Source organism: Sorex fumeus, unplaced genomic scaffold, assembly GCF_029834395.1.
Source record: "Sorex fumeus unplaced genomic scaffold, SorFum_2.1 ptg000073l, whole genome shotgun sequence".
Classification (NCBI taxonomy): Eukaryota; Metazoa; Chordata; class Mammalia; order Eulipotyphla; family Soricidae; genus Sorex; species Sorex fumeus.
The window spans coordinates 7,354,761-7,369,350 of record NW_026606130.1 but is presented as its reverse complement, the minus strand read 5'-3'; the positions used below and the strand labels follow the sequence as shown (position 1 = coordinate 7,369,350).

General features: G+C 48.2%; 1 protein-coding gene across 3 annotated transcripts; it reads left to right on the top strand.

The window, feature by feature from the left end:
* Window positions 1-2,855: 2,855 nt before the first annotated feature.
* GDPD2 (glycerophosphodiester phosphodiesterase domain containing 2) lies at window positions 2,856-13,883 on the top strand. Of its 3 annotated transcripts, XM_056130092.1 has the most exons (17): window positions 2,856-2,870; window positions 2,992-3,132; window positions 4,721-4,836; window positions 5,094-5,197; window positions 5,482-5,575; window positions 5,732-5,791; window positions 6,240-6,338; window positions 6,517-6,610; window positions 6,765-6,910; window positions 7,018-7,100; window positions 7,395-7,545; window positions 10,312-10,533; window positions 10,708-10,856; window positions 12,475-12,622; window positions 12,760-12,842; window positions 13,088-13,116; window positions 13,216-13,883. In XM_056130092.1, the coding sequence occupies exons 3-17, from the start codon at window positions 4,732-4,734 to the stop codon at window positions 13,266-13,268; spliced, it is 1,620 nt and encodes a 539-aa protein (XP_055986067.1). In that variant the 5' UTR covers window positions 2,856-2,870; window positions 2,992-3,132; window positions 4,721-4,731; the 3' UTR covers window positions 13,269-13,883. The 3 variants fall into 3 exon arrangements, with proteins under 3 accessions (XP_055986067.1, XP_055986068.1, XP_055986069.1); XM_056130093.1 differs by lacking the exon at window positions 2,856-2,870 and having other exon boundaries at window positions 2,953-3,133; window positions 4,723-4,836; XM_056130094.1 differs by lacking the exons at window positions 2,856-2,870; window positions 4,721-4,836 and having other exon boundaries at window positions 2,954-3,132; window positions 5,092-5,197.
* Window positions 13,884-14,590: the final 707 nt, after the last annotated feature.

Genomic DNA, 14,590 nt, shown 5'->3' with positions numbered 1-14,590 from the left:
CATGGCACCATCTCTCTAGGGTGTAGTGCCCATCTTTCACCCCACCTTAGCAGTGATGGATTGGGGGGTCTTTCCTTGTCCTGACTCTCTAGATAAGTGCTTTAACTATCCTTCTGGTTGTCTTTGCTATTTCTTGCCGAAGCAAATGAAATCTTTTAAAATGTTAATGTTAAATGAATAAATCGTAGTGCATCTACTGTCTGGAAATATCTTTCTGTACTTAAAAGGAAATAAAATGTCAACCTGTGTCCCTCAGCCTCAGGGTATGCTATTAAGGAGTACTGTAAGTTTCTGTACCTTCCTGTAGTGAGCCTTGTTATTCTCAGGGGAATGTGGAACATTGTATGTAATTTCACACCACTCTCCTGCCTTAGGAAATTAGGACAATGTCAGCAAGTCCAGTGGATTGTAGTACCAATGAGTACTCCAGATTTTGGAGGAAGTGACCATATTACTCAGCATCTCTATGTGCCTGCCACAGTTTAATTTGCTCCCCACAAAAGGTTCAACCTTGGGCCTGTGTTCAATCCCAGGTATCCCATGTGGTCTCTAGAGTCCCACCAGGAGTGATTCCTGAGTGCAGAGTCAGAAGTAACTCCTGAGCACCACCAGATGTGGCTTAAAAACCAAGAACAAACAGATCAACCTAGATAGATACATTTCTTTATTTTGCTGATGACACAAATATATAAAGCAGCTAAAATACCTAATCTTAAGTCACAAAGTTAGTAATAGAGCTACAACTTTATCCATATAATAGTCTAACACCAGAGCTACTGTGTGACCGGCAAAACTGGGTTTTGTCACTACTAACAGAAAGCCACCAAAACAACAATGAGTTTTCCATGGAAGAAAATCTTTTGAAACTTTTCTAAAAAGAGAATGGCAGAGTATTTTGGTTATTGTTTTGGTTTTGTTTGGTTCAGGGGTAGTATTGTGGGTGAACCACACCTGGCTATACTCAGGACATAGTCCTGGCTCTGTGCTCAAGGGTCACTCCTGACATTGCACGGGGGACCATTTGCAGTGTCAGGGATCAAACCAGGGTCAGTCAGATGCAAGGCAAGTAACAACCCCTGTACTCCTCTGGTACTGAGAATGACAGTTGGTAACTACAAGAACCATTCTGCAGGAGTGCAGAGGAGGAGTTTTCAAGGAATTTGAAGGATTTTGAGGACATGAAAAGGCTGTGGAGTACAGGGGGCGTCATAGTTTTCTCATAAAATTTCATGTCATACTTGCTCAGTGGTTTACATTCCAGTTTATTTGTGAGAGACCAGTTTCCTAACATTCAGGGATTCAGGAACCAAATGTCTGATGGATAGACATACACCAGATAGCCAGGTGTCATTTGATTACAGGGGCTGTCAATGGGACTGTATTGCACACAGGTTCATTTCTCTCAGTTCAGACAAGGGACAACAAAATGACATTGGTAATGCCAAAGCCTTTTGGTCACGAGTTTCCAAGATTCTCTTAACAGTTGCTTGCCATATCACGGATGTGGTACCTCAATGCAGTATAGGCTGCCTGCTTTCTCCTTTGAAAACAGGGGAGTCTGTGGTTTCCTCCTTACTATGCATCAGGGTTCTCCATCTCCTTAAAGCTAAAAGCAGGGCAGCCCTGGAATACCATCTGCAGGCTGCCAGCTGATCTTGCATACTTCTAAATGTATAAACCCTGGGCTTTTTGTTTGTATTCTAAATCTCAATCCACCACCCCTCTCAGGCGACCCCCCAGAACTCAGCTCCAAACAGCCAAACTCTTCAAGACTCCACCAGATTCCCAAGCAAAGAAAACAAGTATAACCTGCTAGAATGAAGCCTCCTGGAGGACTAGGTGGCCCAGTAGTTCTTTGTGGCTTCCTGCCAGCAAGCAGCCGTGCTTCTCTTTGCATTTTAATGTGGATTGAGCAAGGGAACTCTGCCATTGCCAGCTAGAGCTTCTGGATACAATAGGAAAGCCAGGGGGTGGGGGGCAGCTCTTGGCCTAAGAGACAGTCTTCCTTCACACTATTTAAAAGCCAGTGCTGCACAGTTCCAAGCCCTGGGGGAGGGGAGGATTGGGCTTATCACTAGAGAAAACAGCCTTTCCCAGCACTGCTTTATACTGCTGCTTTAGTCAGAAGTACAGAGAGGAGGCCAGCCAAGTCAGCCCTCAGCCCCCAGCGCCTCCAAGAGCCCTCTGATTTAATGTTAAACTAACTAAAACATGCCAGCTAGCCCTCTCTTGCTCACCTATCTGTTCATCTTCCCAAAAGCCTCTTACATTGACCCTAACATAGTAGACATACCTCAAGTGATTCTTGGAAAGAGTCTTCCACTGCCTTGGGCAGAAGAAATGACACAAGTGTTCACACATAAGGAATGAGCAATTCCTGCTGGACTGTTGGGGGAGGGGGGTGCTCATGACACAAGGGCCTTTGGGAGTCCCTGGTCCAGAAACAGGATTACATGCTGCCCTGGAGGTTGTTTGCAACTCCCTCTTCAAGGTGGAGACCTTGCAAAAGTTAAAATGGAATCCTAAGAGGAAAAAGCTGATGAATCAAGGCACTTCTCCCAGAGAGTTTGAGATCAAATGCTAGACTTACACACACACACCACACCACACACCACACACACGCGCGCGCGCAGCGCGCACGCGCCTTGTGTGGTGGGGACTGGGCCTCTTCTCACAGCCAAGTTACAAAGTTGTGTGGTTGCCTCCCCCAGCTTCCCGCCCATCTGCCCTCCTCATGCCCTTAGCCCTCGCCTCCCTGAGCCAGGACAATACCCCGCAGTGGCTGAGAGGGGGAACAGGAGGAGGGACAGAGAGATGGGAAAGGCTGCACAAAGGAATTCTTTGCTCCAAGCCCCCCTGACTGGCCAGCCGTGAGTAAAGCAGCAGATCTGCTCCCCACCCCCTCTCTCCCTTCCCATCTTCCCACTGGGCTGGGCACAGGCCATAGAGCAGCTGCAGGTCTTCTCAGAGGACCTGCGCAGCTTCCTGTAGATGGCAACAGTGCCACCTGTTTGACCGGTGGGGCTGAGCCAAGGACTGAAAGAGGGAGGAGGCAAACAACTCGCAGAGGAGCTGGACAGCAGTGCGGTGCAGCGCAGAGAGCAGAGTGGAGCTCCCAGCCGCTGAAAAAAAGGTGTGAGGGTTGGGGACGGCTGGGGGTGCTGCAGGGGTGGTGGGGGTGAGCGGGAATGGACTCCAATCAGCAGAGCCTGGGCCCAGGGCCTGAGCAGTACCTAGACTCAGCTCTGCTGAGTGGGATTTTCAGATTACTCAGCTTTTGATCCCATTTTACAGATAGCTTCTGGAGGGAGGTGGAATTCTGAATGGTATGGTCTGTGCTCCAGGGACCGGACCAAGTGAGGGGAGGTGGGCAGTGTGGTTGGGGCCCAGGGCAGGCCGCTGCAGCACATTCTGGAGATGGGAACAATCAGGGGCCTCTATCTGTTTGGGGTGCCTTGTTCCCTGAGAAAGGGCTCAGGAAGGGAAGAGGGCTTCTTCCCCTAGCTCCAGCTTCCTCCCTCTCCACTATCTACCCACAAATCCCTTTTACCAAGGCAAGGATGGGCTAAGGACAGCAATTTCAGGAGTAGCCACACCCTCATTTCAGGGTTTTTGTAACTGCAAGACCCTAAGACTCCACGGTCTCAGGGAGCCCCATGCAAAGATCCTGCCCCTGAGACAACACACACTCTAGGCATATCCCCCAGGGCGGGGGAAGGCTACAGACTCAAATGTCATCTAGAAATCTATATGTGCAGCTAGCCACCATGACCTCGTGTACGTGCTGATACCGATGGCACACCCTAGCACATAGAATTACAGTCACACACCCCACCCAGACTGGCCATCAGTCAGCAGACTCAGCCTGATCCAAAGCACACGGTAAAGGGATCCCCTATTCCAAGACAACCACACCCCCTCCAAACACCTTTGCCCTGCATTTGTTGTACTTTCACCAAAGCTAACTCAGAGGGTGGGGCCCCTGAAACGAAGTGGGGTAAGGCCAGGAATGAGTTTCTGGCTGGGGGTTGGGGAGAGGTGTCTGGACAGGATGACTGGGCAAGAAGCAACAGGACTGGAGAGAGGCTTTGCTTGGTTTCCCCATGTGTGTGCTGGGGAAAAAAAAGCTTTCTTTAGAAAATTGGTTGTAACCCAGGCAACCTGCTCCCCTCAACCGCCCTCCCCCCAAGGTGGAGACTGAGAATCTTCCAGTCTAGGCTTTGTGATGTCTTGCAATCTCTGTAACCATAGCAACAAGCCAGTTTACTGGGCCTCTCTTAGCCCCAGGTCAGAACTGGAAGCTCTGCTTCTGGTTCCTTCAGTTTTCTGAGTCCCAGAGCTCAGTATAAGGCCGCCTCTCTCTTGGGCAGATCTGCCTTGACTTGCTGAACTGTTTGCCCCACCTTGGACAATTTCTCCAAGTTCATACCCCAAGCAAGACCTTCAACCTTCTGCTCAGAGCAGATGCAGTTAAATGGGAGCAGAGTTGGGGAAATAGAGAAGCCCACTGCTGCCTCACTGACTTGCTAGATACCCTCCAGGCTTCTCCTCCCTCTCTGCCAACCTCATTGAATATAGTACTTGGGGTCCACCCAGGGAGCAACATTGATGAGCGAGGCTCAGGCCTCTGCTCCTCCCCGGGGTTCCTCAGGGGCATGGGGGAAGGAGACTGGGATCTGCCCTCTCTCAGGGGCCCTGATGGCCGAGTGTCGCTTCCCCCAGGCCCTCACCATGGCCGAGTCCCCTGGCTCCTGTTCCGTCTGGGCCCGCTGCCTCCACTGCCTGTATAGCTGCCACTGGAGGAAATGCCCCAAAGAGAGGATGCAAACCAGCAAGGTGGAGTAGGGATGGGGGGAGCTGGAAGACCAAGGCAGACCCTGGTTGGAGGGGATGAGAATGCAAGGGTGCTCAGAGGCAGCCGGGGGAAGGGGCTTTCTCTCCTCAGGAGGAAAAATCTCCCTCCAATATGGAAGAGCTGCCTGCAGGGCAGTGCAGCCCCACGCCTAGCAGTGAGCCCTCCAGGAGCTGCCATCCGTTGGGGTCATAACTGGAAGTAGGGACCAGCTGTGAGCTTCTCTCCTGCCCCTTTGCAGTGCGACTGTTTCTGGTTTGGCCTGCTCTTCCTCACCTTCCTCCTCTCCCTGGGCTGGCTGTACATCGGTCTCATCCTTCTCAATGACCTGCACAACTTCAATGAGTGTGTCATTCACCCCTCCCTTCCTTGCCATATATGTCAACCTGCCCACCCTGGGGCCCCTGGGTTCTCAGGAATCCCCAGCCCTGCCCAGATCTACCACTACCCAGTCGCCTCAGGAAATTCCTCTTTGAAGTCTTCCCAATACTTGGAGCCCCAGGCCCAAGGAAAGGTTTCCCCGTCACTTCCTTTCCATCTTCCTCCTAGATCCACTGCCCACCAATACCCCTTAGGCCACTGGTAATAGGCTTTCCCCACCTCAGACACTTCCTTCTATGCTTCCACAGATTCCTATTCCACCGATGGGGACACTGGATGGACTGGTCCCTGGCATTCCTACTGGCCATCTCTCTGCTGGTCACATACGCATCCTTACTATTGGTGGGTTATGGTGGTCTAACATCCACTACAGCCCTTCCTTCCTGCTCAGTTCTACCCAGCCACAGAAGGGAGGGGAGTTTACTTAAGGGTGTATCCTCCTGGGATACCTCAGTGGCCCATCTTGGTGCTTTATTACTCCCACCACTCTGCTCCCAGCTCTTGGCCTTGCTCCTGCGACTCTGCGGCCAGCCTCTGCATCTGCACAGTGTCCACAAGGTACAATGGGGATGGGAGGGAAGGAGAACAGGGTCACTGGCCTCTGCACTTGCTTAGTTGTTCACAGAGAACCTCACTATTCTTCCCCTGGCCATGAGCTCAGAGTCTAAACCTTTATTTTTTGGACTGGTTTGGTTTGGGAATACACCCAGCCTGTGCTCAGGGCCTACCCCTAACACTGTGCTCAGGGATAACTCCTAGTGGGGCAGGGGGAACTGTAATGCAATATCTGGGATAGATCCCAGGTTGGGCATGTACAAGGCAAGCATCCTACCCACTGTACTAACTCTCGGGCCACCATATTTATTGAATGGAAGAATAAAATGGTGTGTGTCTGTGGAAGAGAATGACTCTGTCTGCCTAGAGTGAGGGGATTAGCTACTCTACTCTAGTAGCCATGAGCTAAGTTTGCAACAGAAGGCACTCCCAATTCATCTCTGGCTCTCAGGTGTTGCTGCTGTTCATTTTGCTTCTTGTGGCCATTGGACTTGTGGGACTCGACGTCCAATGGCGACAGGAATGGTATAGTTTACGTCTGTCACTGCAGGTAAGTGACCAAATTCATATCTAGGTGGGAGCTTTTCCCTGAAATCAATCTCAGGACATCGTTTTTTCCCTTAGTGTCCCCAGACTGCAAGTAGCTCTGAGCTCTGAAAACCGGGTTTGAGGTAGAAGGTGGGGTTCACTAGGAAGCAGACCTCTCCCCAATCTGTTCTTGTGCACAGGCCACAGCCCCATTTCTTCATATTGGAGCAGTTTCAGGAATCACCTTACTGGCCTGGCCTGTGGCTGATACCTACTACCGTATCCAACGAAGAGGTGCCAACTTCATCCCTCCACACACGCACACCCCAGTGGCTATCCCTGCTTCTGCTTCCTGCTGCCTGGTCTTCTGGCCCCACACACGCTGCTTTGTGCCCCTAGAGCTTATGTGAAGCCCTCTCTCCATAGTCTATCCCCCCAATCCTCACAGGTCCCAAGTGTCTGCTACTGCTCCTATTTTTTGGAATTTCCCTGGCCATCTACCTGGCCCCCTTATGCATCACCTCACCCTGTATCATGGAACCCAGAAACTTACCCCCCAAACCTGGGCTGGTGGGTCACCGAGGGGCCCCCATGGTGAGTGTGGACAGAATGATGGCAGGGTGGGGCTGTGGGGACCAGGCCTGTGGGTTCTCAAGTACCCTGCCCTTCCCTGCTACTTCGTCACCGATTCTCTTTCCCAGCTGGCCCCCGAGAACACCTTGATGTCTCTGCGGAAAACTGCAGAATGTGGAGCTTCTGTGTTTGAGACTGATGTGATGGTCAGGTGAGGGAGGCTGAGATGAATGAAGGATATAGTCGGGAGCTCTGGCAGCGATGACCAATCTCAGAACTTGGTCCACTGTTTTTGTTTTGTTTGGGTTTGGGGGCCAGACCCAACTGTGCTCAGGAGTTATTCCTGGCTCTGTGCTCAGAGATCACTCCTGGGGGGACGGGTTCTAGGACTATATAGAGTGCTGGGGATTGAACTCAGGTCGGTCGTGTGCAAAGCAAACACCCTACCTGCTAACTATTGCTCAAACCACAGAGCTTGGCTCTTTGACATTTCTTGTGCCCTCAGCTCCGATGGAGTTCCTTTCCTCATGCATGATGAGCACCTGCGCAGGACCACAGATGTGGCCTCTGTTTTCCCAACCCGAACCACCACCCACAGCAGTGACTTCTCCTATGCTGAACTGAAGAGACTCAATGCTGGGGCCTGGTTCCTAGAGGTGAGGCCAACCTCCGGGAAGAGGTAGCCATGGTGCTCAGGGCAAAGTTCATTGATATTATCTATTTTCTGAACCTGTGCTGGATAATAAGCTACAGCTCTGCCCTCAAATCACTCTTTCTACCTAGCAAAAGAGTGAGCCAAGGCTATCAGCATACCAGAGTGCTAACACTATCTTTCCTCTGTCGAGGAAGAGAAAAGTCACTCTTTGGCAGTGTGGGTGTGGGATGAGAATGTGGAGGTGTGAGATGCTTAAGCAGCATATGAAGTGAGAGTGGTTTTGAAATGAGCCCAGCAGAGACAGGAATCCTAGACAGAGGGAAGAGCATATTTAAAGCCCAGAAGTATGAAAAAGTATTTCCGGAGAACAAAAAGTAGCTCCATGGAACCAGGGAGACCAAATTCATGGAAGTAGTGGGATGGGGCGTTAAATTGGCCCAGAGGCCAGCAGTGCTGGTCCATAGTTTGAAGTTTGACACAGTGAGAATGGGGATAGGTAAGACAGAGAAGAAACCACTATGACAATGATAGGTCTCAGGGGACCATCTGGAGTGCCAGGGATCAAACCAGATTCGGCCACATGCAAGGCCAGTGCCTTACCTGCCGTACTATCTTCCCATCCTCCCTTCTCAATTTAATGGAATTGATTGCTCTGGACAAGAACTGAGTGCTGAAAGTGTAAAGTCATTTACATGATAACCTTTCAGTACCTGTATTGCAAACCATAATGTCCAAAAGGAAAGAAAGACAGAGAGAGAGAGAGAGAGAGAGAGAGAGAAGAAAAGTGCTTCCCATAGAGGCAATTTGGGCCAAGTATAAGGAGGGAAACTGGGGACATTGATGGTGGGAGTTGTGCACTGGTGAAAGGACTGGTGTTGGAATATTGTATGACTAAAACTCAATCATGAATAACTTTGTAACTGTGTGTTTCATGGTGATTCAATTTTAAAAATGGCCCAGAGGGGACCTTAGAGATAGTATAGTGGGTAAGGCCTTGCATGTGGATGACCTGGGTTCACTTCCTAGCACTGCAAATGGTCCCTAAGAGCAGAGCCCTCAGAAAGCCCTTAGCATCACCAAGTGTAGCCCCAAAATCAAAAAGATTAAAAAGTTGTTTTGGTTTTAGGGCCATACCCAGGGCTTACTTTTGGCTCTGCACTTAGGAACCACCCCTTGTAGGTCTCAGGGGACCATCTGGAGTGCCAGGGATCAAACCAGATTCGGCCACATGCAAGGCCAGTGCCTTACCTGCCGTACTATCTTCCCATCCTCCCTTCTCAATTTAATGGAAAAAACTGGCCAGGAAGGCAAATGTCTAGTCTCTGAGAACCACAAGTTCAGACTTCACCCATATTGGTGATAGAAAATGTGGAAAGGATATTTTACTTTCTCAGCTTCATTTCTTTTTCTAATTGCAAAAGTAATACACGGGACTTGAGGGGTAACTCAAAGGGGTGAAATTCATTCTCTGCATGCAAGAGCCCCAGATTCTATTCTCAACAGTGCATGCTTCCCTAAGCAACACTGTCAGTACTGAACCCTGAGCACTGCACTGCTTCAAAAATTGATGCATGTTCCTTCCTTTGAAATTTTTCCTTAAATAAAATAAAATTAGGTTTAACCTAAAAACAACCGAGTCTCAATAATCCGACACCTTGAGATAATCACTGTTGATATTTGGGCATGTAGTCCACGTATATACAGAACTACTTATATTGACATACATGTGTTCACACACATATAACATTCATATTGCATAAACAGAATCACATACATTATTTTGCATCTTGATTCTTCACTAAGTGATGATATATGAGAATGATTAAGAGCAAGGAATATCTGAATATGAATCTTTGGCGAGGTGGAGTGGGGGAAGTTGAGACATACCCATTAGTAATTGGAGCCTACTCCAGTCTCCATGCTATAAAGTCACTCCTGGCAATGCTCAGTAGACCATGCGGTGCAGGGAATCTAACTGGGATTGACTCCATGCAAGACCAGTGCCTTAACTGCTAAACTATCTCCTCCAGTCCACTAAATCTTACTTGGGGAGATAAAACCTAGATCTCATGCAAGCAAAGTATGTGCTCTAGTGTGGAGCCACATTCCTAGCACTAGAATTGAATCTTTTTTTGTTTTCATTTTGGATCATAACTGGTAATGCTCAGGAATTACTTCTGACTCTGCACTCAGGGATCACTCCTAATAGGGTTCAGGATACCTTATGTGGGGCTGTAGATTGAACCCAGGTCAGCTGCATGCAAGGCCTTCCCACTGTACTATCTATCCAGGCCCTGGATTTTAATCTTGACTCAGTCCCCTGATTAGCTGTTTGAGCCTGGACAACATTCCTTATTCTCTCATCTGAAAAGTAAGCAAAAGAATAGTACCTACCTTGTAGGATTATTGGAGGGAATACATAAATCAAAACACAAAAAGTACTATTAAAATTGCCTGGAGTACAATAAATACTTGAAAAGTGGTAGGGGATGTAGGTGCAGCCAAACAGGGGGCGATGAGTTGGAATGAATGCCAGAAGTGTCTATGAGACAAAGGAAGAACTTTCCTGGAAGAGAAGAAGATAGGAAGTTAGGAGGGTAGTGGCACAAAGTAAGGTGATCAAGGGTCTGCAAAAAGGCCACAGTTTGGAGAAAGACCCTAGCTCGGAGGAGGGTGGAAGTGGGACACTGAGTAGGCAAATGAGTGAATATGTGTGCATGGGTGGGGGGCTTGTTATGGTCTTGAAATTATCTTGCTATTCTTACAGAGAAACCCCTTCTGGGAAGCCAAGCAGTTGTCAGTCTCTGACCAGATAGAGGCTGGGAATCAGACAATACCAACACTGGAAGAGCTACTGAAAGAAGCTGCAGCCCTCAACCTTTCCATCATGTTTGATTTGCGCCGTCCCCCACGAAACCACACATACTACGACACTTTTGTGAATCAGACACTGGAAACTGTGCTGAGGGCAAGGGTGCCCCAAGCCATGGTGATATTGCCAGGACCCCAAGTTTCCCTTCTTGCATGCCTCCCCTCCTCTGGGCTATAGTATTTGCTCCTACCCCAGGACCCCACCCCAGCTCACAGACCACAAATCTTTCTATCCTGTACTTGGTCTCCAAAGAGTTTACCCAACATCATGCCCATCCTCCCTGAACTACAGGTCCTTTGGCTACCAGATGAAGACCGAGCTAATGTCCAACAACGGGCACCCAGAATGCGCCAGATATATGGACAGCATGAAGGCAACAGAACTGAGGGAACCCTGTTTCTGAACCTCCCCTATCAAGAACTGCCAGATTTGGATATCAAGTAAGTGCCAGGACAAAGGAGCTAAGGGGATCATGTAAGGCGTAGTGATGGGGAATCATCAGTGTGGTGAGATAATGCATTCATTCACTCATGCAGCAAACACTGATCAAATGTGCTGTGTTAAACATGATTTATTGAAGGCATTGATGTGTGAGTGAAAGAAGTCATCAATAAATCACTGAATGAAATATATGCAAATAGGACAATACTAAGTGATATGAAGTTAATAGAGCAGGGAGATACAGTAGGAATGGTTGCAGCTGAGAGTGAGGGGCCACATTAGGAAGAGTGTTTGAAAAGGTGGTGTATCTGAGCTGAAGCTTAAAGCGCCACACACAAGATACTAACAATGGGCAGCTGAAGAAAAACAAGAACAGCAGCTAAATGAGCAAGAAAAAGATAATGAGAGGTACACAGAGGACAAACTGGATATGATCTTGTAGGCTATGAAGTGAGTTTTAGCTTTCATTCTACACTCAAGAATACAACAGATGATAGAGCTAGAGGACCAGTGGCCAGTGGGGGGGGGGAATACAAAAGAGGTGAAAGAGATATGAGTTTGGCCCCAGAAACTGAAACACGGACTTCAAAACATGATTGCATATTTTTCTTTCAATGTCCTTGTGAACAGATAGAAAAAAATGTAGACTGAAGTGTGGAGAGAAAGTGCAACAAATAAAGTACTTTCTTTGCACAAGACCAAACACATTTCTATCCCCAATATCACACTTGGTCCCCTGAGCACTACCAGGAGTGATCCCTGAGTGCAGAGACAGGACCAGCTCCTAAGCACTGCTAGATTTGGCCCAACTCCCTACCCCAATCAACTGTTAATTTTTCAAAAGACATAGACTGATAATGAATGCATTAAAAATAAATTGAGGATCTGAAAAGTCTAAGACATTGGGTCAGGTATACAAAAATGAAGTGCAACCAGGAAAGATGTAGATCTCTATATTCAGGACCCTCCATAAAGTTCACTTGTACAAAGGCAAGAGAAGAGACCCTGGCATTGACAAGAATATGTGTGAAAAAGAACAGAGTTCAATCGAACAGTATGAATCATCAGTGGAAAGGGACATTGCTTAAGATTAATTGGACACTCTGATAGTCATGCCTTTGTGTAGGCAGAGTGCCCAGAAGCAGGAGGAGTTTAACTCTACTTAAATCTGGTTCAAGACCAACAGAGATATCATGTTTGGCCTGAGGTCCATACTTTGAAAGGAATATTGATAGAATGTACTTAAGGTCCGATTGGAGAAATACAGCAGTAAAGGGAATAATGGTCCAGATCCTCAATGTAATGATATTAGGAAACAGGGCTTTGGCGCCTGTATAAAAGACAATGCAGTATAACATGGTTCCTGTTCCTGAGACCTCAGAAGTTCTACCTCAAACCAGGAATCTCATTTATGTAGTCCCATAAAGCATATTCTGCTAGGATACAAAGTTCAGCAAAGCAAATAAAATCACTCTTGTTCAGGGGTTGTGAAGCAAAGGTAGAACAGATCGGTCTTTGGCAGTAACACTGTAGATTCAAGCCCAGATAAGGGGCAGCCTCCCATGCCTTGTGACCCATGATTCTGTATGTTTCCCCATTTATTTCCCACTTCCACAGGACACTGCACCAAGATAATGTTTCGGTGAACTTATTCGTAGTAAACAAGGCTTGGCTCTTCTCACTACTCTGGTGTGCTGGGGTGGATTCGGTCACCACCAATGACTGCCAGCTTCTGCAGCAGATGCGTTACCCCATCTGGCTAATTGTGAGAACTTTGGGACTATCTCCATCCTTTCCCTCTCCTCCCATCCCTGTCGTTCCTTAACCAGGTCCCTCCCTTATTTTCCTTCATGTACTATCTTTAGAATTCTGGCGAACAAGGACCTTTTCATATTTTCACAGCCCCCTCAAACCTATCTAATGATGTGGATTGTTACCAATTGTGTGTCCACCCTTCTGCTTTTGTGGACCTTCCTCCTCCAAGGGTGAGTGTTTGGGGACCTCGGTTCTTTTAGTCTTTATTCTCCCAATAGTTCTAGTTCACATTGATAGCTGCTGAGCAGTGGGGTGGGATTTGGGGTTTAGTGTACTTCATTCCTTTGAGTTCCTCAGACCTATCCATCAAAGTAAAATTGGCTTGAACCTGGGAAATGCATGTTGCAGGAACCTGTGGTCAAAAGGTTATGTTTGAAGATAGCTGAACTAATCATGTGAACTTTCCCCCCTACAGGAGATGTACTAAGGAGAGAGAGAGAACTGGTAAGAATGTTTTTCCTTCCCCTCATTTTTCTCCTCTTCTATTCTATTCTTTCCCTGACTGAATCCACGTAATGTCCTCCCTCTGTTCTCCAAATCCAGGCTTAGAAACCGCTGTGCTGCTCACCAGGATCAACAATTTCATGATGGAGTGAATATCCTAACCTGGCCCTAGCCAGCCCAAATCTGCAGCCTGTCTGCATTGGCCAACAGCAAGGAAGGGAGAGAGACTGAGATGGAGAGTTTGTTGGGGTTGGCAGTCAGGATACAATGTCAACAGGAGCTTCTGACCTTTGAAAGCCCTCTGGAATCTGCTCTCTTTGAGGTAGTATTACCTGAAGTAGTTAGGAAGACAGTGACTCATAAGAGGGTTCTCAATGAAACTACAACAAAAGAAGTGAAAAGGAGATTGCCAAAATAATGTTTCAGACCTGTATGCCAATATTCTTGTGTAGAAGGCATGGGTGTGTCAGGGATGGGGCAGCTGGACCAGTGTGTGAAGATGAGAAAGAAATGCGACAAGTGTAAAATGATGGAGAGACCAACCCTACTCCATTCTCCATTTGCCTCCCCTGGCCCCTTCAATTTAGCTGCATTTCTAGCTAGAGACTGGAAGTTAAAGATTCCATCTATCCATGTAATTCCGTGCCTTCAGGTGGCTTTTAGCTGTGCTCAGTACTTTTTCCAAGACAAGATGGTTCCTGTATCTTTTCTGTTAATCCGTTAATCTGTCGATTTGTTGTTATTCAATGAATGCAATTCTCATTTGGTCACAGTCTAATATTTTCTGCGGGGGCTGGGCAGAGGAAGCATCATCCATTTAGGGTTGTTTATGACATGCTGTTGAGAGATCATCATGGGGGAGATTCATGGGATGGGGAACGGAAGGAGGATGACCTGGGGGGCAATAAAGAGCTGCTGGAGGGAAGCATGAGAGGCACTGCCCGCAGGGCTGTTCCACGTGGCCAAGGCTCGCCACTCAGTCTTGCGCTGTAGCTCCACCTTGTGGTCACCTGCCCCAAGAGGCGGGCCACCTCGGTCGTCATAGTGACGTACTTGCTGAAAAAAACCCTCCCCTTTCCAACACCGTTTGGGGACCAGTGTCCTTGACTCAGAACGCTGAGGGCATGGTACGATTTTCACATGTTTTCCCGTTGCTGGCCTGTTTCCCGACCCTGCCAGCCTCCCAAGAGGCAACTTCCCCAGTGTGTTTGCTGCTAGCAAAACCCTGGAATAAACAGCTAAAGGGTCAAGTGCAGTGCTGGTAGCAGGGTAGGAGGGACTGAGGCATTTTTTAAGAAGGTGTTGGGGATAGGAGAGGACTCCGTGGCTGATTCTATGGTTCGTCACTAGCCCAGTTCGTGTCTCCACACGAAGAGAAAACAGAATAAAGGCACTGGTTCAGTTCTCAGATTCTCTCTCACCAGTGTGCATCTCCCCCCTCTTACCGCCCCACCCCCGCCGCCGCTTACCCAGC